The sequence below is a fragment of the Vicugna pacos genome, chromosome 4, assembly GCF_048564905.1.
Source record: "Vicugna pacos chromosome 4, VicPac4, whole genome shotgun sequence".
NCBI lineage: Eukaryota > Metazoa > Chordata > Mammalia > Artiodactyla > Camelidae > Vicugna > Vicugna pacos.
The window spans coordinates 73,191,227-73,212,815 of record NC_132990.1 but is presented as its reverse complement, the minus strand read 5'-3'; the positions used below and the strand labels follow the sequence as shown (position 1 = coordinate 73,212,815).

The 21,589-nt window shown below is 52.7% G+C and overlaps 1 protein-coding gene and 1 long non-coding RNA gene across 7 annotated transcripts; one reads left to right on the top strand and one right to left on the bottom strand.

Annotated features, from left to right (window-relative positions):
• Nucleotides 1-2,061: 2,061 nt before the first annotated feature.
• LOC116280375 (uncharacterized) lies at nucleotides 2,062-4,124 on the bottom strand. The gene is made up of 2 exons (XR_004189747.2): nucleotides 3,384-4,124; nucleotides 2,062-2,219 (listed from the first exon to the last, which is right to left on the bottom strand). It is a non-coding gene; the product is annotated as an uncharacterized lncRNA (long non-coding RNA).
• A 147-nt stretch (nucleotides 4,125-4,271) lies between these two features.
• Nucleotides 4,272-20,842, top strand: CIZ1 (CDKN1A interacting zinc finger protein 1). Of its 6 annotated transcripts, none has more exons than XM_072960191.1 (18): nucleotides 4,273-4,444; nucleotides 5,091-5,144; nucleotides 5,175-5,232; nucleotides 5,479-5,594; nucleotides 7,080-7,151; nucleotides 9,010-9,239; nucleotides 11,562-11,655; nucleotides 11,815-11,923; nucleotides 12,436-13,040; nucleotides 13,299-13,420; nucleotides 14,037-14,234; nucleotides 14,967-15,091; nucleotides 17,193-17,280; nucleotides 17,771-17,884; nucleotides 18,085-18,234; nucleotides 19,735-19,804; nucleotides 20,012-20,133; nucleotides 20,503-20,842. In XM_072960191.1, exons 2-18 carry the CDS (start codon nucleotides 5,096-5,098, stop codon nucleotides 20,716-20,718), a joined length of 2,538 nt encoding a protein of 845 aa, XP_072816292.1. In that variant the 5' UTR covers nucleotides 4,273-4,444; nucleotides 5,091-5,095; the 3' UTR covers nucleotides 20,719-20,842. The 6 variants fall into 6 exon arrangements, with proteins under 6 accessions (XP_031533474.1, XP_072816292.1, XP_015095788.1 ...); XM_015240302.3 differs by having other exon boundaries at nucleotides 5,091-5,232; nucleotides 12,436-12,718; nucleotides 12,845-13,040; XM_006205468.4 differs by having other exon boundaries at nucleotides 5,091-5,232; nucleotides 11,577-11,655.
• Nucleotides 20,843-21,589: the final 747 nt, after the last annotated feature.

Genomic DNA, 21,589 nt, shown 5'->3' with positions numbered 1-21,589 from the left:
GCTACTTCATGCCAGACCTCAAGCAGGACATAGGGGATAAAGAGGTTAATAAGACGCAGTATTTGTCCTGCTAGAAGACACCTGGCTATGTCTGGGGCAAGGTAACTGCTGAGGAAGCAGCTGGGCCAGGCTGGGGCTCACACAGAGCCCTCCTCTGTGTGGCTGGGGTCTGGGCATCAAGATTTCTCAGGGGCTTTTGGGTGCTGATGGTCCAGGCATCTGTGCTTGCACTGCCCTATCTCACAATGAGGAGCTCCCTATAAGCCTGGAACAAGGCAGGTGCCCTTGTGTGTGGAGGATCAAGGGTGCAGCTCTGAAGCTGAATTGCCTGGTGTTCAAATCCAGCCCCTACCACTGTCTAACCTGATAACCTTTGGCAAGTCACTTCACCTCCTGAGCCCTCAGTTTCGTCATCTGTAGAAAGGGGATAATACTATTACCTAACTCATAGGGTTATGTGAAGAGGATTTAGTGATGTAATAATTCAGGTAAAACATGAGAACAGTGCCTGGAGCAGTGAGTAGTTAGAGCTACGATTAGTGTAATTATAATAATCATTACCATTGTACTGTCTGAAGAAACTTCAGCCTCACGAAGGAAGCAAAGGGCGTCACCTCTTGGTGGGAAGGATAAAGGATCATAAACATGCCAGGATTTGTGGGAGAGAGACAGAGCTAGGTCTGGAGGCCTGAACTGCGGGCCAGCTCTATCCCTGGATGGCTTGGCTTAAGGGAATCCCAGGCCCCAGTGGGCCCCAGTTTGCCCAATTATTCCCCATGTGGACAGAGGGCTTTGAGAGTCTATCTGGTAATCAGGGAAGGCTTCCTGAGGAGATGACATTTGAATTGAGCTGGGAGGACTAGACAGGAATTGGCCTGGTGAGATGTGAGAGGAGAGGGGGAGCATTGTGAGGGCAATTTGGTTCCTTTGACAGAAGACAGCCACTGTGGCTGAACCTGGTAAGTGCTGGGTGGGTGGGGAGACAGCCTGTTACCCACAAGCCAGTCCTGTGCAGCAGAGTTGGCTACACTTAAGATCCTAAGTTGGAAGGAGTCCTGCCCCAGGTCACTCTGGAAGGTAGGGGCAGCAGCAAGACTGTGCCCACCCTGTCATTCCCCACCTCTGTTCTCTGTTCCCTTCACTGTGCTTAATAATAGGTAAAGATACAGGTGGATGACAGCTACTGGGGAGGTCACATGATATGTATAAGGTCTTACATTTTTCTCTGCTCTAGTCTGACCTGGAGCTGTCGCTGAGCACAGCCTGTTCCTGGGATTTCTGAGCTGGGTGTCTGGTCGTGGGCACACTCCACTGCTGTGCCTTGCTGGGTGCCTCCGTGAGGTCTGCCTCTGTGCTGTGATAGACATAGATTTCAAGGAGGGAAGAGCTGCTGTGATGAAACTGGGGATGGAGGGAGGAAACTGCATCTTGGAGTCATTCATTCATTCATTCGCTCATTAACTGACCTTCCCCAAACAACCATGATGTGCTGGGGTCTGAGTTTGTTTCCCAAGGACACGGGCTACATCCTACTGTCAAGGGGCACATGACATTATTGAGGGCAGAAATAAGGGGAGGAAGTGGCAGGTTACAGGATAAAAACATATAATCAATAACTGGTTAGAATGTATATTGGGAAAATAGTGACAAAAGCCACCACAGAAACTGCGCAGGTGCTAGATCAAGAAACCTGCAAACCCACAACAGAACACAAGGCTTGAATAGATGCAGATATTTACCTCATTCTTAAACTGCAAAGTTCAGGATAAAGATGGCCTTGCTTCTCCCACTTAAACACATTTCATGCAACATCAATTGAAATTCAATGGAATTTTGGCAGGGGCAGGGGGTGGTGGGGGAGGTTTGACAAAAATCATTCCATAACTTACTTGAAAAAAATTACATGATTGGGAATTGGCAAGGATTTTTTAAAACATAACAATAGCAGAGGCTTGTGCTATCAGGCATTAAAATATACTCCAAAACTATAATAATCACACTGTGATATCATTATGGGAAGAGACAGGTAGATTCCTGGAGCAGAATAGGTCTGGACACAGATCCACACCAATATGAGTCTATTTCATGATAAAAGTGCATCTCCAATTAGAGGCATGTATGAGGGCTCCAAGTGATGCTTCATCTTCAGACTTCATTTGGGATGCAAAGAGATGGGGCCTCTCTTCGCCCTCTAAATATACTTCATTGAAGGGCTTTGCCTGCAAGGGATTGGTTAAAAGCAATTAACATGAGTCTAGCTCCAAACAGTGCCCCCAGAGCGTTCACATCCACAATCTAGTCTGGTCTTCAAGGAGGCAGCACAAGGTCAAATACATTTTAAAAAGTGTCCTCTCCCTCTCCACGATAAAGTCAACCAAACTGACTACAGCAAATTAGAAAAAAAAAAAGAAGAGAAATTGAACCCCCTCCATGAGCCCACTACACACATACATTCTTTCCAAAACTGGGATCATCATGTCTATGCAGTTTTGTAACCTGCTGAGTTCACTTCACGTCATACTGTGAGTCTTTAAACATCCTTTGAAAACACAATTCTGAAGGCTGTGTGCTATTTCTTAAGAGGCAGACACCATGGCTTATTTAGCTGTTCCCCAGAGTTGATTATTTTCCAGACAGCTATTCTAAATAACGTTTCAGTGAGCGATTTGCTGGCTTTTAAAAGACTTGTTTCTGATTATTTTCTTGGGCTAGATTTCTACAAGTGGAGTTACCAGGTCAAGGGGCAGAACACATTGAAGAATCTCTATAGCGAATTTGCAGATTGCTCTCTGGAAAGATGAACCAACACAGGAAGCCAGCGCTGGCTTCCCTACCTTCACCAGTATGAGCATTATATTTAGGGTTTTTTTTTTTTTTTACTTTGGCAATTTGCTAAGCTCGTCCTGTGCCAGGTGCCAGTGCTAAACATTATGTAATACCATCACCACACACCCCGCTCCCCCTGGGAGGGGGCACTCATTTTACAGACGAAGAAACAGGCTTAGAGAGGCCTCCCGCATCCGCCAGGGTCGCCTAGCCAGAAGGCCGTGGAGCCCCAGTTCAATCCCGCACCTCTCCAAGACTAGCACACAGATCTGCCTGGTTGGAAGCCTGGGCGATCTTGACTCGACCCCACCTCTCCTTCCCCACTGCCTCTATCTTGGTTCTCACCAGAGCCGAGTGTTCTGATCTGGGTGGATATGATGCTGTCACACCCTTCCCTAGCGCTACCTGCCTTCTGGGCGATAAAACCCAACTCCTCAGGCCCGCCTTCAAAGCCTGCCTCGTCCAGACGGCCCTTCCACCCCTGAGCCCAGCTCAGCCCCTCCCTCCGGCCACTCGGAGCCGCTTTCGCCCCTGTAAGTCCAGGCAGAGTTAGGCACCTTTGCGACCGCCTGGGGCTGCAGTAGATCCCGTCCGGAGCTTTAGGGCAGCTCTTGTCACATGACTGCAGTTGACACTCGGGTCTCCGCTGGGCCGACCTCAGTTCTGCGCGTCCCTAGCGCCACCGTGCGCCCTGCGGCAAAAGGTCGGCGCATAATACGAAGGGAGCGCATTGCCTAGGGCTGTTAAAGTTGTGGTCGGCTTTAAGTAACAGAAAAGATTGCTATTCAGTAATCGCGGATTATTTGGCTCAGTGACTTGGAGTGGGGACCGAGGAGAGGGGCGCTGGGACGCGGAACAGAGTCGTAATTGAAGGGTCTTCGTGGACAGGGCCGTTCAGAGGGAGGATGAGCTCCGTTTTTTTTGTCATTGAACTCAGCCGTCCTCAAAGGTTCCCGAGTCAAATCGGAGAAAAAACACTTTCAAATTGACCACCCACCCCTTCCAGGGCGAATTCTGCCTCGCCGTTCGGGTCGCCCTCTTGCCAAGTCTTCCTCCCCGAATGCACAGCGGGCCGCACGCCTCCTCCCACCCAGCCCCGCGCGAGGCCCCCTGATCGCGGGACAGTGGCGGCCGCGGGGAGGTCGGCTGGGTATGGTCCTCCTCAAAGTCGCCCGAGATAACGCCGCCAGACGACAGACCCCTCTGCGCGACCGAAGGATCTCGGGCTCAAGTTCGCCCCTTCCCGACACGGAGAACGCGGGGCGGAGAGTCTGCGCTACCCAGGGTCCCCCGGCAGCCCGGAGCCACGCCCGCCGCCGCCTCCTTGCCGCCTGGTGAGCCGGCGCCGCCGGCGTAGCGTGACGGGGTGCGCGGGAAAGGATCTCGCGGCGCGACCGGAGGCACCCGGACCTCCCGTCCTCCAGAGGGCGCTGCCGAGGCCCTGCCGGCAGACTGGCCTTCCGAGTGGACAGGCCCCGGCGGAGCCTCAGGAAGCCCGAGAGCCACAAGCTGGAGCTGCCTCGCCCGCCCCGCCCGCCCTGCGGGTGGGGGCTACGCGACTGCCGAGGGGGAAGAAGGCCGAGCAGTTCCCGTGGCTAAAGCCGCGCTGCAAGGCGAGGTGCGCGGGCTGAGCATATCAGAGGTGGTGGGGGCGTCCAAAGACTTAGGGGCTACTTGAATGGAGGCTGCGGGCTTCGTGGGCAGGTGGGGATACCAGATTTGAAGTGTAATACTGGCTCTATCTGTAGAGGAAGGGGTTAGCGGAATCGGGGGGATTAAGGTGGAGGGAAGCCTTCCCCCACTTTGTTCATGGACGAAAGTGAAAGGTGGTGGTGGGGGCGGGGGCGGGGGCTAATGTTATTGACATGAAATGTGTACAAGGGACAGGGTGGGAGTATCAGAGGAGTGTGAGTGGAGAGGGGCTGTCATCGGCACGTAATTGGCGCAAAGAAAGGCTGAAGGGTGGGGTGGGAGGTGTGTTTGTGTCGGACGCTGCCCCTGGAAGCACCAAGCGATGAGAGTTGGAGAGATGGAGGGCGGGGTTGGGCATTTGCTGGAGGCACTGCTGGGAATATTCAAGGGAAATTGGCGGGAGGATGGCTGAAGCCTGCTGCTGGTAGAATTGGAGGTGTCTTGAAAGGATGGGGCACGCTCTGGGCAGGACCCAGACTGTAGCTGTGAAGCTCAGCCAGCAGTATCTGAGGGCCGTGCACGGGCTGGGGATGGGTGACGGGGATCCGGCCTGACTCCCTCCCTTCCCTCAGCCACCATGTTCAACCAGCAGTTGCAGCAGCAGCAGCTTCAGCAGTTGCAGCAGCAGCAGTTGCAGCAGCAGCAGTTGCAGCAGCTCCAGCAGCTGCTCCAGCAGTCCCCACCGCAGGCCCCACTGCCCATGGCCGTTGGCAGGTGAGCTCCCCGCTGGAGGAGTGCACCGCTCTAGCAGCGCCCCTCAGACCCATGCCTTACAGCTCCCCATCCCAACCCTTTCTCCCAGGGGCATCCCTATTTGAGTCCTGGAGGTCATCAGTTCCCGTCCCAAGGGGATCCTCTGTCTGCTGTAGAGGGGGGCAGAGAATGGAGGGGAGAGGTCTCATGGAAGACGGAGAGTCTGACTCTCTCAGTGATCCTCTGACACATGCTCTCAACACTCAGGGGGCTCCCCCAGCAGCAGCCACAGCTGCAGTTCCTGAATCTCCAGGGCATCAGCTCAGCCTCCCTCCTCAACGGCTCTGTGCTGCAGAGAGCTTTGCTTCTGCAGCAGTTGCAAGGTATGACTGTGGGCCCTGTCTCTCTTCATCTTAGCTGTAGCTCCCCAGCAGCCCCATGGCACTGAATCTCATCAAATCCACACAGTAACCCTGAGAGAGGTACTGCTACTACTGCTGCCAGCATCCTAGTTTACAGATGCTCAGCTGAATGCGGGTCTGCCTGATCCCAGAGGTGTGTCCTTGCCATGGTGCTAGCTAGCTCTGTGGATATTACTCAGCACACCTTGCTGACATTCAGGTTAGATGAGATGATGGATGGAAAGTTCTATTTTGACTACCCTCCTCCACGTCCCATTTGACATATGAGGAGACCTAGTTTCCAGAAAAGGGAAGTCATTTGCCCTGGGTCACACAGCATCAGCAGTGGCTGAGCTGGACTGAAGCCTGGGCCTCCTGACCCCCTGGATCTCTGAGTGGGTGTCTCTAGCCCTCTACATTAAGCCTGTGCCCTTATCTCAGTTTCCCCATATGGAGAGCAATCTTTCAGCTCTTCCTTCTAAGATGCTGCTCCTGACACGTCAGCCCCCAAAGGAGTAATCCGGGAGTCCAGAAATCTGGTACCAGCTCATCTTCAGACCCAGCCCCTCCCACAGGGTAGCTATGGCTTGCTGGGTGGTCCCTCTGGGCTGGGCACTCTGCTGAGGCCCTTACAACCCAATTCTTTGATTCTGCTGATGACCCTAAGGGGTAATACACTCATGATCCCATTTTACAGATGAAGAAACTGATGCCCTAAGAGGGATCATCTGTCCAAGGTCACATATTGAATAGGTGTTGATTAGAGGTCTTACTTCAGAGCTGTGTTCTGAGGCACCAGGCTGTCCTGCCTCCCAGCAGGGTATGCAGCCAGGTCAGAAGATGTGATGGTCATCACTCTTCAGCCCTCCCCGGGGCCACCTGAGTGTGGATGGTCCTGAGAGCTGGCTTACAAATGATAAATGGATGAGTGGAGAGAGAAAACCACACACAGGGACCCACAATATATACACATTTTTTTCACTCTTTTTCTTTCTCATTTTAGTCACACTCTTCAAAGAAAAGTGAAAGAAATATTTTAAAAAGAGGATAAGAAAACCCAGTTGTCACATGCAGACTCACTCACCTCTGGAAGGAAAAAAAACACCCATTAAAGTTTTGATGTATTTCTTCCTATTTTTTTCTAGGCACTCTTCTTCCTCTTCCTCTTCCTTCTTCTCTTCCTCTTCCTTTTCTTCTTCTTCTTCCTTTTCTTCTTTCTGTTTTAAATAATGTAATGAATATTATGTTTGGGACTATTTTCTTATTTTTAATGTTTTTTTTTTAATGGAGGTACTGGGGATTGAACCCAGGACCTCGTGCATACTAAGCACATGCTCTACCACTGAGCGCTACCCACCCCTGAGACTATGTTCTTAAAATGGATTCCCAAAAGTAGAGTGGCTGGGTTGGGGCAGGGATGGGTGTTTAATGGCTCTTGATAAGTATTGCCAAATTGCTTTCCCAAAGGACTGGACCAGTTTGCAATGCCACCAGCCACGTATGACAGTGCCGGCCTCACCATGCCCACGGCAACATTGGGTATTATATGCTTTTATGTATAAATGTATATATTCATCTAACTTACTCATTTGGTTGGCAAAAAAGCTACGTCATTAATGTTTTAGTCTACATTTCTTGGAGTGCTAGTGGAGTTGAACATTTTATATTTGTCTGTTAAACATTTGTAATTCTTTTTGTGACTTGTCCATGTCCTTCATCCATTTTTCTTTTAGAGTGTGCCATCTTTTATCTTACTGTTTTTAAGAGTTGGTTGGCATTCTCTCTGCACATATGTGTATATGTATTTATTTTTAAGTTAATGTTAATTATACATTTAGTAAGTACACTTGATATCTCATTGAATTCTCATAAAACATTGTGAGTTAAGTACTATTACTATTCCCATTTTACAGATGAGGGAACTGATGCTAAGAAGGGGGGGACTAATTTGTTCAAGGGGTCACAGAGCTTGTACTGTAGAGTCTGCATTTGAACCAGCTCTCCCAGCACCCATGCATGCCCTTAATCCCTATGCTTTCCCTCCCAGCACTGGGGCAAGGATTTCAACTGTCCTTTATTGGGTCAAACACTTCCCCAGTGCTGGGCCTCTGAGTCAGATGAGGTGCCTGCCATTAAGAGGTTCCCAGGGTACTTAGGTGGTGAGCACTGGAAAGCAGACAAGGAAATTGTGCAGCTGGTCCTAGAACAGGAAAGCTAGGGCCTCTGGTGACACAGAGAGGGTCTGGGAAGGTCTCCCAGAGGAGAATCACCAAAAGGGAGCAATGCAGGATGACAGGGATGTAGTGGGGGCAGAACAGCCCAGGCAACAGGAACAGCATGTGCAAAGGCCCAGAGGCAGGCAGAAACCAGGCTTGTTTGACAGATACATGGGAGCACATGCCTGGAGTAAAGTGGGGGCTTACGTGAGGAGAATTGTAAGCAAGGAGGTTGGGGAGGAGGGCAGGGCTGGACCTCACATAGGGAGGAGTGGGCTTCGTTCCCAAGCATAAAGGAGCTATGAAAGGGTGTAGGCAAGGGGAGGGGTGAAGTCAGAATGCGATTTCAGAAAGATCACTGTTTGCTGCTATCCAATGCGAAACTGGCTGAAATTCACACCGGTGATGAAGTAGCTTTGGAAGGGGGAGTGTGCAGTAGGAGTGGAGATTTGAAGAGGATTCAGACTACACTGGGAAGAAGGGTAGCAGAGAGAGTTGATAGGATTTGGCTTGGATGGGGGGTGGTAAAGAGAGGGAGGAGTCAGGAGGACCCTCGGAATCCTGTCTAGGAGCCAGTGAGTGGACAGCAGTGCTGCTCCCTGAGATGCTGGCCAGGCTGCTCCTCCACCAAGTGTCTCTGTTTTGTCATCATTAGAGACAGTAATACTTACCCTGATGGTGGCTGGGCCAAGTGACTGGAGGTCATGCTTAGAAAGTGTTAAACAAGTGCCTGGCTCCCAGGAGACTTTTGATGAAGGGAAGCTGGTGTTGGTAGGGGAGTCTTATTCCAGAGACCAGTCATCTCGCTAATTCTCCCTTTGGGTTCTGTGCTGAATCTTTCACGTAACTTAAGGTGTTCCCTTAAAGCATGCCTGAGGGTGAGTGTAGTTGCTGGGGATGGTCAAGCCTCTGACCAAGGAGGCATTTGGGGAGGGAGAAGGCAGTGCCCACTCCCCCAGCTGGAGCAGAGAACCAGCCCTAAAGCCCCCTCCCCACCAATGCTCCAGGTGGGACCTGGCCTTCGTCTCTCATCTCTCGCTTTGGCTGCCCTTGGGTGGGAAGGGTCCCTTTTGAAGTTATCTGTCAATTTGCCATGATGCTTTGGGGGACTGATGCCTGACTCTAGCCTCTACCACCCAACCACAGTTGTAATCCTTCTTCTCCCCTCTTTTTACCTGCAGGTAACCTCCGCAGCTACAACCTGGCAACCCCAAACCTGACAGCCCCTAGCCTCACACCTCCCCAGATGGCCACCCCAAATCTACAGCAGTTCTTTCCCCAGGCCACTCGGCAGTCCTTGCTGGGCCCTCCTCCTGTCGGGGTCCCCATAAACCCCTCCCAGCTCAACCTTTCAGGGCGGAACCCCCAGAAACAGGCCCGGACCTCCTCCTCCACGACCCCTAATCGCAAGGTGAGTTGTGGTTGGGGTGGAGCAGGTGTGGATGGCAACGGGAGAGGGCTCACCTGGGGATCAGCCCAGTTCTACCCTCTCCAGCTCACACTGGCCCTTGGGCAGCTTGTACACCTCTTTGTACCTCAGTTTCCACATCTGTAAAATGGTGAGGTGGGGGTAGTTAGACTTGTCTAGTGTGTCCCAAACTTCAGATATTCCTGAACTCCAATGTGATTTCTGCCATGTCAAAACACCACCAGTTACTATTATTTACTCCCCCCCTTTTTTTCTACTTATATTATTTACTAACATTTCTCTCTTTTTAAAAAAACTGAGATGTAATTGACATATAACATTGTATGCATTTCAGGTGTATTCTAGCAATTTTCTTTAAGTCAGTGCTGCCCAGTGGAAATAAAATGTGAACCATACATGTAATTTAAATTTTTCTAGTAATCACAGTAAGAAAGTTGAAAGAAGCAAGTGAAATTAATTTTACTCACATATTTTATTTACCCCAATATATAAAAAATACTGCCATTTCAACATATAATGAATATAAAAATATAAACAAGGCGTTTTACATTCCTTTTTTTCCCGCTTCTTTTTTTTTCTTTTTCTTTTTTGTACTAAGTCTTTAAAGTCCAGTGTGTATTTGATGCTTACATCTCAATTCAGCTTGTCACAAATCCAGTGCTTAAAAGCCCAGCATGTGTGGCTAGTGGCTCCTGTCTCGGATAGCACAGCTTTAAATGAACTAGCTGCTTCTCTGTTACATCTATCTAAAAAGGAAACATTATTATCACTACCTGAAGTGTTTAAAAACTCAAAATTAATTGCCACACATAGAAGTGACAGCAAGGTGGTTGGGGATAAAACAATGTAATAAAATCTTAAACTCTACACTGTTGCCATCTGAAGGTTCTGAGCCTCTACCATCTCGGCTACTTGAGTCTTTGAGAGGTGGAAGGCATCAGATCCAGGAGGCTCTCCTTGACCTAAGTAGGAAGACTCAGAGACTTTAAAGGAAATAACCTCCTCCCTGAGTCAGTCCTGTCCCTGAATGGCCTGGCAGTTCCTCGCACACACCTCACTCCTGAGAGCATTCCTGTGATGTGGAGGGGGGTGGCATCACCCCCCTTTTCTGGCTGCTCTGGGGCCAGCTCACATCTAGAGGTGAGGCATTACCCTCCAGAGAGGGATCCTGGCCTCTGACCTTTCAGTCGGGCTTGTCCTAACATGGTCTTGCCTAGTGTCCCCCTCCTTGCCCCCATTTTACATATGGGAGAACTGAGGCTCAGGGAGTTGGGTGGAGGTTGACCCGAGCTGCACAGCTGTTGAGACAGAACTAGAGTCTGGCCCTCCTGACTCATAGGCCAGGGGCATGGTGAGAGCTGAGTAGTTTCTAAGGGCCTGGAGGCCTGATGTGGTACAGGATTTTACTCAGCACTGGTTCTTGGGGCTTAGAAGGAGGGACAGGAAGCTGCAGGTGGACTCCTGGGCCTTCCTGGGGTGTCCTGGAACCATCTGGAGCCATGTGTTCATTTAGCAAATACCTGTTCATTTAGCAAATTCCTGCAGATGATTCAGTGGTGCAGAGAAGACACCTGGCCCGGCCCTCCTGGAGATCCTGGGCTGGGGAGGAAGAGGGTGGTGGTGGTGAGACATTAATGCAAATAATGCTCCAGCCAATTAGTTATGACTGTGGAAAATGCCACAGAAAGGAATCCCAGGGTCCCTGGGGACCTGTACTAGGGGGTCTGGACCTGCTTTCAGGTTAGGAGGACTTCCTCTAAGAAATGCCTTTGAGGCTCTGGGTGAAGGCCTGGGGCTTTGGGGGACCAGAAAGAAGGCCAGTGTAGACATACAAAGGGCGAGAGGGAGCGTGGGGAGAGCCGAGGCTGGAGGGGTGGGCGTGGGGTAGGGGCCAGATCATGCTGGGGGTGGGGAGGGAGATAGTTTCCAGCTTGGGGTAAGGAAGGAATACTCCAGGGCTCTGGGAAGTCACAGGACAGTTTCAGCCTGAAAGAGATAAGAGACATGATCAGGTTTCCGTCTGAGAAGGATCCCTCTGGCTGCTTTGTGGAGAAGCAGTGGGAGAGTCAGAAGGCAGCACCGTGGACCATGAAAAGGCATTGTGTCCCCCAAACCTGTATTCACTTAACAGGCAGCTAGATGGAACTCCTGGATATGATTCCTGGGGTGTCTAGGATCTTTTCTTGGCAGCTCTGGGGCCAGGCACCTTCATTCCCTGGGGGACATGTTGCAGCCGCTCTTGGGCAAGGGACTGTTTGCAGGGACGGGTGGCAGATGTCAAAAACAGTTTCTAAAAGGAAGCAGGATTCTTCTTCTCAGACGATGCCCGTGGAGGACAAGTCAGACCCCCCCGAGGGGTCTGAGGAAGATGCAGAACCCCAAACAGACACACCCGAAGGTGAGGGAGCTGGTTTGGGGCAGGTGGGTGCAGGTGGGTCATAGAGGCAGATGTGGGAAGTAGGCATCTTTCGGGGTGAGGGGTGAGCCCAGGAGCCCTCTCCCAGAGCTTGTATGTGCTCTACCAGCATGGCCGCCACTCACCTGCCCTCCATTCCAGACCAAGACTCCCCCCACTGCCCAGATGGCATCGCTAAGGAGAAAGACACTCCAGCACCTAAGCCCGAGTCTTGTGAGGCAACTGAGCCACCCGCTAAGAGGTCAAAGAGGTGACTGATGCTGAACACCTGCTGGGGCCTGGGTGCCCTGTACCCTCATTCCTACAGAGATGGGGGTTGGGGTAGGTGGGGTGGGGTCCTTCAAGGGAGCAAGGAAAGGGCCTTGGTCTCGGGTTTGGAGGAAGGTCAAACCTAATTCTGCACCTTACCTGGGAAGGCTCTCAGCCAGACAGACTGGTGTCTTCGCTGTGACTGACCCTTACCTGGAGGCAGGTGAGGTGGCCAGGTTGGAGGGGTATAGGTGTACATCTGGGATCTCAGAGAGTGGCCAGAGGGTGGGAAGGCTTACAGGGCCTTGGATATGTATTAGCAAGTTGTGGGAGGTGGGGAGCAGGTGATCCTTTTAATTTACTTAGGTGAAACTGGGACCCAGAGAGCCAGAGGCTTGCTCCAAACCCCAGCTTGTATGTGGCAGAGCTAGGACTGGAGCCTGCGTCATGACCTTTCTTGGGAGCCCTGGGGCCAACTGGAAGATAAGAATTTGATCTTTTGATCCTTCCTAGCTCAGAGGAGCCCACAGATCAGGGGCCTCCAGGGCAGCTGCAGGCAAAGGTCCAGCCACAGACCCGGTTAAGAACACCGAAGCAGACGCAGACACCCGAGCTGCTGTCTGAGCCACTGGAAGCCCGAGTGCTGCCACGATTCCAGCCACGGGTTCTGCAGATCCAAGCCCAGGTGCAGCCGCAGACTCAGCCACAGATGCTGCCATTGGATGCCCAGGTGCAGCCAAAGTTGCAGAAGCAGGCGCAGACACAGACCTCTCCAGAGCTCTTAGTGCCGCAGCAGGTACGGCTGCAGCTGCAGAAGGAGGCAGAGCCACCAAAACAGATGCAGCCACAGTCACATTCACAGCCCCCAAGGCAGGCGCAGCCACAGCTGCAGAAGCAGGCACAGACGCAGACGTATCCCCAGGTCCAGACAGAAGCACAGCCAAGGGTCCGGCCCCTGGAGCAGCCACCGGAACAACCTCCAGTGTGGCCACTGGAGCCGGCCCAGAGACAGCCTCAGACCCAGCCACAGGTGTCGATGCCGGCGTCAGAGAAAACACCGGTTCTGGTTCACTCCACAGTGCTGGAGACGCCGCCCAACATGGTAGAAGCTGGAGCAGGTAAGTGAGTACTGGCTCCCAGCTGGCCCGGTGATGGGACAGCTCTGCCCGGACCTTTTGTTCCTCTCCAGCCCTGTCCAGCCCTGACTGGGTGCTGCCTGGGACTGAGGACTGGGCCTGGATCCGGTGTTTAAGGCTGTATCCATCAGGGGCTTCAAAATCCCAGCTGTCGGCAGAGAGGGTGGCTCTCAGGCCTGAGTCCTTCAGGGCCCAGATGGGAGATGGACCATGGGAAACAGAGCACATTTGTCATTTCAGGCCCGGAGGAGGCCTCACAGGAGCCAGTGGGCACAGAGGTCAGCATGGAGGACAGCCAGGAGGAGTTGATCGGTGGCCTGGATGTGGGAGAATGTGAAAAAAGAGCCAGAGAGATGCTAGGGGTGGGTAGAGATGCTGACGAGGACCACGTGGTGCACCTAGTGGTGGGAGGCCTCTTTCTGCCCCCTCGTGTTTCCCGACCTGTGAAACGTGACAGCAGCTGTCTGTCTGGGTCTGTGGGCAGACCAGACGGGGTCTGACAGCAGTTCATCAGACTCTCCTGTGCTGCCTTCACATGCCTTTGTTCTGAAGATCTGGAGGTACTTGTGGTGATAAGAGTCTCTTCCAGCCCACTCCTCTGAAACTAGAGCCCCAGGGCCCCACCCAGTAACGCTGTTCTACCAGAGAGAGCAGAGCATGGAAGCCTGTGCCTGGGGCTTGGGCCCTGCCCTGCCTTACAGTGTAACTGTGGCCAAATCCCCTCCCTTCTTCACATCTCAGTTTCTCCATGTCAAGTGAGGAGTGGAGTGGGGTGGACTTTAGAGTGAGGTGGACCGATTTGAATCCTGACTGTGGTGTTTCCTAGCTATGCAAGCTTAAGCAGTCATTTAACAGCTCGGAGACTCAGTTTACCCACCTGTAAAGTGGGCTGTCAGGAGGGCTCAAAGATGTTTAACACAGGGCTGGCCCACCATAAGCGCCCAGCTGGTGATAGCTCTGCTCCTGCTCCTGGTGTAGGTGTGGGGTGCCGGGGGCTCCCTGAAGGTCACCATCCTGCAGAGCAGTGACAGCCGGGCCTTTAGCACTGTACCCCTCACACCTGGGCCTCGGCCTGGTGATTCCACCTCCGCGACTCCTGCCGCAGCCAGCACACCCTCCAAGCAGGCCCTTCAGTTCTTCTGCTACATCTGCAAGGCCAACTGCAGCAGCCAGCAGGTACCGCCCCCTGGGCGCGGTGGGTGGGGCGGTCGAGTGGGCAGGTGGAGGGTTTGGGGTCTGTGCGCGATGCCTAGCCTGCCCTTCCCACGGCTGCCTGAGTGGCCGCATGGTCCCCAAAGCCTCACTCACGGCAGCTGTACATTTACTTACAAAACATTTCCTGACCAGCCAAGGGTGGCAAGATTTTAGAGCTGAGTGGACCTGGTTCACATTAGCTTTGGCCAGTTGTGTGGGTTTTGGAAGGTGAATTCATCCTTTGTGCCTCCGTTTCTTTATACGTCAGTTGGGGAAGTATTTAGAACCCACCTCATTGGGTGGTTCTGGGGATTCAGTGACTTGACACTGAAGTCATAAGCTGCAGACCCGGCCCGAGCGTGCCTAGCATGAATCACAGCGTCAGACTCGTATTACTATTGCTATTGCTGCCTCTGTCACTCTGAGTCTCGCCTGAGCAGAGCTGTGGGGACCTGGAAGTTGATCACACTACTCCTTGCCTCAGAGGCGCTCATAGCCCTGGGGGGAACAGAAGCTCTGACTGGTGTGTGCTCACTCTGTGCCTCAGTTTACATCCTTCTCTGGCCCACATAGGGTTGTGTGTGAAACAGTCTCATAGCGGTGGTGGGGTGGCCGTGAAGCAGAGGCTGGAGGCCGCCTCCCTGGGCCCCACTCTTGCCCGCTGTCCCGGGGCTCACACTCCTCACGCCCCTTCCTTGCTCCCGTCTGCTGCAGGAGTTTCAGGATCACATGTCGGGGGCCCAGCACCAGCAGCGGCTCGGAGAGATCCAGCACATGAGCCAAGCCTGCCTCCTGTCCCTGCTGCCTGTGCCCCGGGATGTCCTGGAGAGAGAGGACGAGTGAGTCAGGGATCTCAGAGGCTCTGTATAGGGGTGGGGAGGGGGGTCAGCAGTCTTGCAAGCCAGCCCAGCCTGAGAGGGGCCCTGAATCTACCATCCACAAGGTCTGCCTTTGGGTTAAGCATTGCCCTTTCTCAGAGGCTTCTTCACATCACTAACTGTGTGTCCTTGAACCTCAGTTTTCCTTATCTGTAAAATGGCCTTGTGTAGGGTATAATGCAGAAATTCATGAACTAGACAGTCTCTTAGGGTTCCATCCAGGCAGGAACTGTGTGACCATCTATGTGGGAGGGAAGAGGGTTGTGGCACAGACCTCTGCTCCCCTGGCATGTGAGCTGACCTCAACGGGGGCATGATGATCAGGATCTGCTCATCTCATGGCCCGAGGTTAGAGCTTCCCTGGGTCTCCCCCTTTCTTTGTCATGGGAGCTTGGTCCATCAGAAGTGTCAGTCCTCCTGGAGTCTGGAACCAGCTCTTTGGATAAGAGGTCCTGGTAGACCTTTCACGAGCCTATGAGGAGTCACTGAGTGCAGGGGCTGGGAGGCGTTTAGCGAGAGAAACAGGATGGCATTTACTTAGGCCACCCTGGGGGTGTGGGCTCTGTCTCATGGGACGGCTGCACCTCGGCTCCAGATCTCCTAATTTTTCAGAAGAATCTAGAAACCCAGGTTTGTATGTGAATCTCTCAATTTCAAAATGTTAATAGCTAGTCCAGAGTTAAAACAAAATGAAACAAATCGTATGGAGGCCAAATTAAACACTTTCACAGGCCGGATAGGCCCTGGGTCGGTGATCAGGGCCCCTGCCTGCCGTGAGCATTTACAGAGGGTCACAGGTTGAAGCTCCCCATGCAGGGTGAGGGGACAGGAGGGGCCTTTGGGTGGCCCTGCTCACATTCCCTGAGTGACAGGGAGCGCTCTTCCCAAAGGCTGGTGTGTCTCTGGTTACCCAGTTCTCACTTCAAGAAGAGCTTCCCTGTGGCTCTGAATCGTATGTTCTCGAGCTTTAAACCTCCCCCTGCTTGCCGACCTAGGGGATTACACTTAGGCAAAATAATCATAAAGACAGAAGAAAGGTGACTGACAAAGATGTTCCTTGCAGAGTTAACGTAATGGTGAAAAAATTTAGTTTTAAATGATCTAAAGTATCCAAAAACTAGGGGACTGGTTAGGTCAGTTAAGGCTTATCCACTTGGTGAAAGAACTAATAAATAAGACAATGGTAGGGAATTTCTGATAATGTGGAAACGTATGTATGATGCAATGTCAGTTTAGAACAGGATCCAAAATTGCATTTGCAGAATGAGCTTGATTCTATAAAAATAGATCTTGCGACAGAAGAAAACCGGGAGGATGCGGCCCAAGCTGTTAATAAGCTTCAGGTGCAGAGGATTCGTTACAGTGTCTTCCTGGTGACATCTCCCCTTGAATCCTGACTTGGCAGTCCTTCAGATAGGCTGCCTGTCCTTCTGAGACAGGTAGAAACTCTGGGCTGATCCCATGACAGGCGCTGGGGATTCTGGGGTGACGTCTTGGCCTCCCAGAGCTCCCAGTCCAGTGAGGGCAGAGAAGGAATCAGGTCCTCCCAATCCATCATGGAAAATGCTTGTCAGTGGCACTTTAGGGTCCAAGGGGAGGCCTGGCTTCATGGGATGGGGACAGGTGGAGGAATGAGGGTAGGGCTAAGAACAGCTCTGGGAAAGACAGGGCATTTTTTAAAAATTGAGGTCCTGGGGATTGAACCCAGGACCTCATGCATGCTAAGCATGCACTCTACCACCAAGCTATACCCACCCTTCACAAGACAGGGCATTCAAACTGAAGGATAAAGAGCAGTTCTCAAGGCCAAATTTCCTCAGTTATGTCACCATCCTGGTGGCCTCCTGTTATCCCAAGTGCTTCTAAGTCTCATTTGCCCCCAAGCTTTCTCTCTTATTCTTGTTTAAGTATTCTTCCAGATGAACCTCAAAACCGTTCTGTTAAGTTTCCAAAAATGATCCTGTTGGAATTGCATTACATTTACGGAGCATCCAGAAGAGCTGCTGTCTTTCCAGTAGGAACATGGTGTCACACTGTACTTGTTTTGATTGTCACCATTCAGAGAGCCTCCACCCAGGCGCTGGTGCAACATCTGCCAGCTCTACTACATGGGGGACCTGATCCAGCACCGCAGGACGCAGGACCATAAGGTATGAGATCCCTTGTGCTGTGAAGTCACCACATAAGCCTCGTCTCCAAGCCGAGGGCTGGGAAGGAGGGAGCCCAGGTGGGGAGTGGAAAGTAAATGTCAGTCTTTGTCTTTGCGTGGCCTTAACTCAGAAGTGTGGCTTCTTGATGAGTCAATCATGTTTCTTCTTTGGGCTTCAGTTTCCCCATCTGACCAGCATGGGCAAGGCACCATCTCACCCTACATTCAGCCTCGGGGCTCGTGGGGGTCCTCAAGTGCCCTCCCTCTCTCCCTGTCTTCTGATGCTGTCCTGTCTCTCTGTTACCATCTGCCATTCCATCTTATAGCCAGTGGCACAAGGAGGGGATGTATTTGCCTGTGTTCTGTGAACACAGCCAGCTGAGTACAGATGTGGTGGGCCTGCAGGTGGGAGGCAGTGTCTCCCTGGGCCCTGCCTGGCTGCACCTGGGGATGCTGCCCCCTGCCCACTTGGCCTGCCTTCCTTTCCCCAGATCGCCAAGCAGTCCCTGCGACCTTTCTGCACTGCTTGCAACCGCTACTTCAAGACCCCCCGTAAGTTTGTGGAGCATGTGAAGTCCCAGGGGCACAAGGACAAAGCCAAGGAGGTAACCCCAGCTTCCTCAGAGGACATAGGCCCAGAGAGGTACAGAGCCTTGACCAAGGCCACACAGCAAGTTGAGGTTTATCCCAGTCCAAATTCAGAGCAGATTTGGAGGGATTGTAGCTCATTGGGGTGCAGGGGGGATGGGATGTCACACTTTGGCTGCCCAGAGCTGACCTGAGCCCTCACCTACTCCCGGGGAAGCTGAAAATGCTTGAGAAGGAGATAGCCGGCCAAGATGAGGACCACTTCATCACAGTGGATGCTGTGGGCTGCTTTGAGGGCGATGAAGAAGAGGAGGAAGATGACGACGATGAAGAAGACATCGAGGTTGAGGAGGAATTCTGCAAGCAGGTACTTGGGGGGAGGGAGCGTGGGAAGGAGGCTGGAGGTTGGACTCCCAGCCCAGGAGGGCCCTCACCCAGCCTCTAAGGGGCTAGGAGGGTTGTGCTGGCATTTGTAGGCACAACTTAGTATTAATAGGAACTGTATTCTATTTGACTATATGTAAATATACATCATGACAGCTATAGGGTAGCAGGTAAAATATGCAAGATCTTCGATGTCTGGCTGAAATTCTCACTTGTGTTCCCTCCGCCAAGGGAACAGCATCACTAAAGGCATGGAGTGGGGAACTATGTGGTATATACAGGAAAAGTCAGTATCAGATGGTGATGATGTTGATGTTGGCAAGAACAGTCAACAATTCTTGAGCACTTACTATCTACTAGGCATGTACCAAGCACTTTCCCAGCAGAATCTCACTGACTTGGATACCAGGAAGTGAGACTCCAGAGCCCGTGCTCTAACTACCCCAGCTCTGATGCCTCCCATGAGCGAGGAGCTGAAAGAATTTTCAGTTTTAACAAATGTTGCTGGAGCACCTGTTCTGGGCCAGGCCCTGGTCCTGGACCCCAGGCATATGTGGGGACCAAGGCCTGGCCCCTGCTCTCACAGAGCTTGCCTCTTACAGTCCAGGGTGGTGAGGGGACAGCCAAGGGGGAGTTGTGCAGAGGAGCTGTGGATGGGGGGTTGCATGGGTGTCCTCCAGCCCTAAGCAGGTTGGTTGGCAGTGAGGCCAGCTTTGCTGCTCAGCAAGCAGCATGAGCCAGCCCCTTGGCCTCTCTGAGCCTCAGTTTCCTCTGCTTAGAAGTAATAGTCCCTACTCAAGACTGTAAGGAAGGGCCACAGCCCAGAGGGTGGGTGTCATCCTTAGAAGCCACGTTTGTCTGCCTGGTAAATGGTGGAAGGCAATGCTGGGCATGGCGGGGCTGAGTGGGTGGAACCAGATGGCTTCATCTGGATGGGCCCATGTCCAGCAGGCGAGGCGAGGGGTCCTTGACTACTTGAAACCCACCCCCAGGACTGAGGTTGCTGCAGCATCAGGTAGGAACTCAGGGAGCTGGCAGGGGGCTCATGGTTAAAAATGTAACCAGGGCTTGGGGCCCACCAGGGTTCACTACCCTGCTTCTCCATAAAACAGCTTTGTGACCCTGGGCAAGTGAGTTAATGTACCTGGGCCTCAGTTTCCTCTTATGTAAAATGGACAAACCATAGAAAGTTATTATGATTAAGTGAGATGACACGTGTGATGTGTTGGGCATACCTGGCATGGATTATGGCTACTCTGGGAGCAGGAGGGCTTCCTGGAGGAGGGGACTTTTTGAGCTGAGCCGAGAAAGCATAGGTTGGGAAGGGTACTCTGCTGAGCAGGATCAGCATTTGCAAAGGCTCTCCTGGAAATCAAAGGGAGTGTGGTTGAAGAGCATGGGTGGGCTCCAGGCCCCACGTGCATTTTGGGAGGAGGCTAGGGGAAGCCAGAACCAACCAAGGCCCACACTTGTCTGTTTCCAGGTAAGAACCAGGGATATATCCATAGAGGAGTGGAAAGACTCGGAGACCTACAGCCCCAACACCGCATACGGTAAGATGCCAGCGCTGACCCCACCTGCACTCTGGCCCTCAGGCCCAGCCTCCAGGCGAGCCCCCCAGACCCTAAGCACAGCAGCCTGGCCCCTCGTCCTCTTCTCTTCTCACACCTGGAGGGTGGGGGAGCAAATGGTCCCCTAGAGATGGGGAGACGCCTGGCTGGCATGGGGGATGTGAGTGCACCGATCCCGCTGTCCCGCAGGTGTGGACTTCCTGGTGCCAGTGATGGGCTACATCTGCCGCATCTGCCACAAATTCTACCATAGCAACTCGGGGGCGCAGCTCTCCCACTGCAAGTCCTTGGCCCACTTTGAGAACCTGCAGGTGAGTCAGGCCTCCTACCCTACTCCGCCCTGTCCAGGGAGTCAGACTCCATCCCAGCTGATGGGAATGGCCAGTGGCCACCTCCCTTCTGTGCTTGGCCTCAGCCCCTGGGCGTAGCCCCCAAAAAGAGGCTTTGCCCATGAAAGGAATCAGAGTTAGGTTGGGGCCAGTGTTTTTCCTATTGTTCTGGTGGGTGCTGAGGGCCAGGCTGTTAGCTCCAGAGCTCTGGCCCAGAGGGGCTGAGCACGTCACACAGGGTCACACAGCATGTCCAACGTTGACTCAGCTGGACGAGGGAAACAGCTGCTGGCCAGAAGCACACCAAGGTGGGGAGGAAGCCCTCATCTCACCTGCACTCTTTGTGTCCAGAAATACAAGAAGGCCAAGAACCCCAGCCCCACTACCAGGCCCGTGAGCCGCCGGTGTGCAATCAACGCTCGGAACGCCTTGACTGCTCTGTTCACCTCCAGTGGCCGCACACTCACCCAGCCCAGCACCCAGGACACAGCTAAAACCCCCAGCAAGGTGACGGCCCAACCCCCTCAGCCCCCACTCCCCCGGCGCTCCAGCCGCCTCAAAAGCTGAGGGAGGGGCCGCCTCCCACCCGCCCCATCTGAGTCCAGATCTGCTACGTTTTAGGAGTCTGTGCAGAGACTTTGACATGGTTGATTTTACTCAAAATCCAATAAAAGAAGGTAGTTTGGCTGTATAGTCCCCGTCAGCACCTCTGTCTGGGTGGACAAGGAAAGGGGGGGACCCTCAGCCAGCTCTCAGTCAGTGCCTGGGATGCAGTGCAACTCTCTACGTAGTGTGGTGGCAGAGCTAGAAAGCCGGAGACAGGCTCCCTAACCAGGGGCTCTGAGATGACAAGGTGTTTCATGTCTCTGAGCTTCAGTTTTCCTCTTAAGAATACATCAGGCTAGGAGAGGACTGCCTTCAAGTAAGATCTTGTTCCGTCTTCACAGTGAACCGAGGAGGTAGGTCCTGGTGTTATTTCCAAATTATAGATGAAGAAACTGAGGCCTAGCAAGGTCAAGTGCTTGCCGAAAGTCATACATCTGGTGAGTGGCCAGGATTTGACCCTTGGCCTGAGCTCTGGACCCTCGTATTGGCCTCTCTCCAACCCTATGGAAGCTAAAGTGCAGAAGTGGAGGGCCTCACTGCTCAGGCCCTCTGGTTCTGAGTTCATGTCACTAGCAAGGACCCCACCCTTCTTGTCAGCTGACCCTGTGATAAATCATTAGTGAATGGGGCCCAGGTTGCACTGGCTCTTTGGTTCTATTTCCCCATTTGGAAAGACCCTTAGAGAGAGACAACCAGACCATCCCTGTTATTGGCCAGCTAGGGGGACCGAGGCCAAGAGCAGGAGGGTGGTACCCGTGGCTGCACAGCATGTTCTGGGTTGCCTTAGTGAAAAGCCCTAGAACCGAGAAGCTGAGCACATCATACAGGGTCA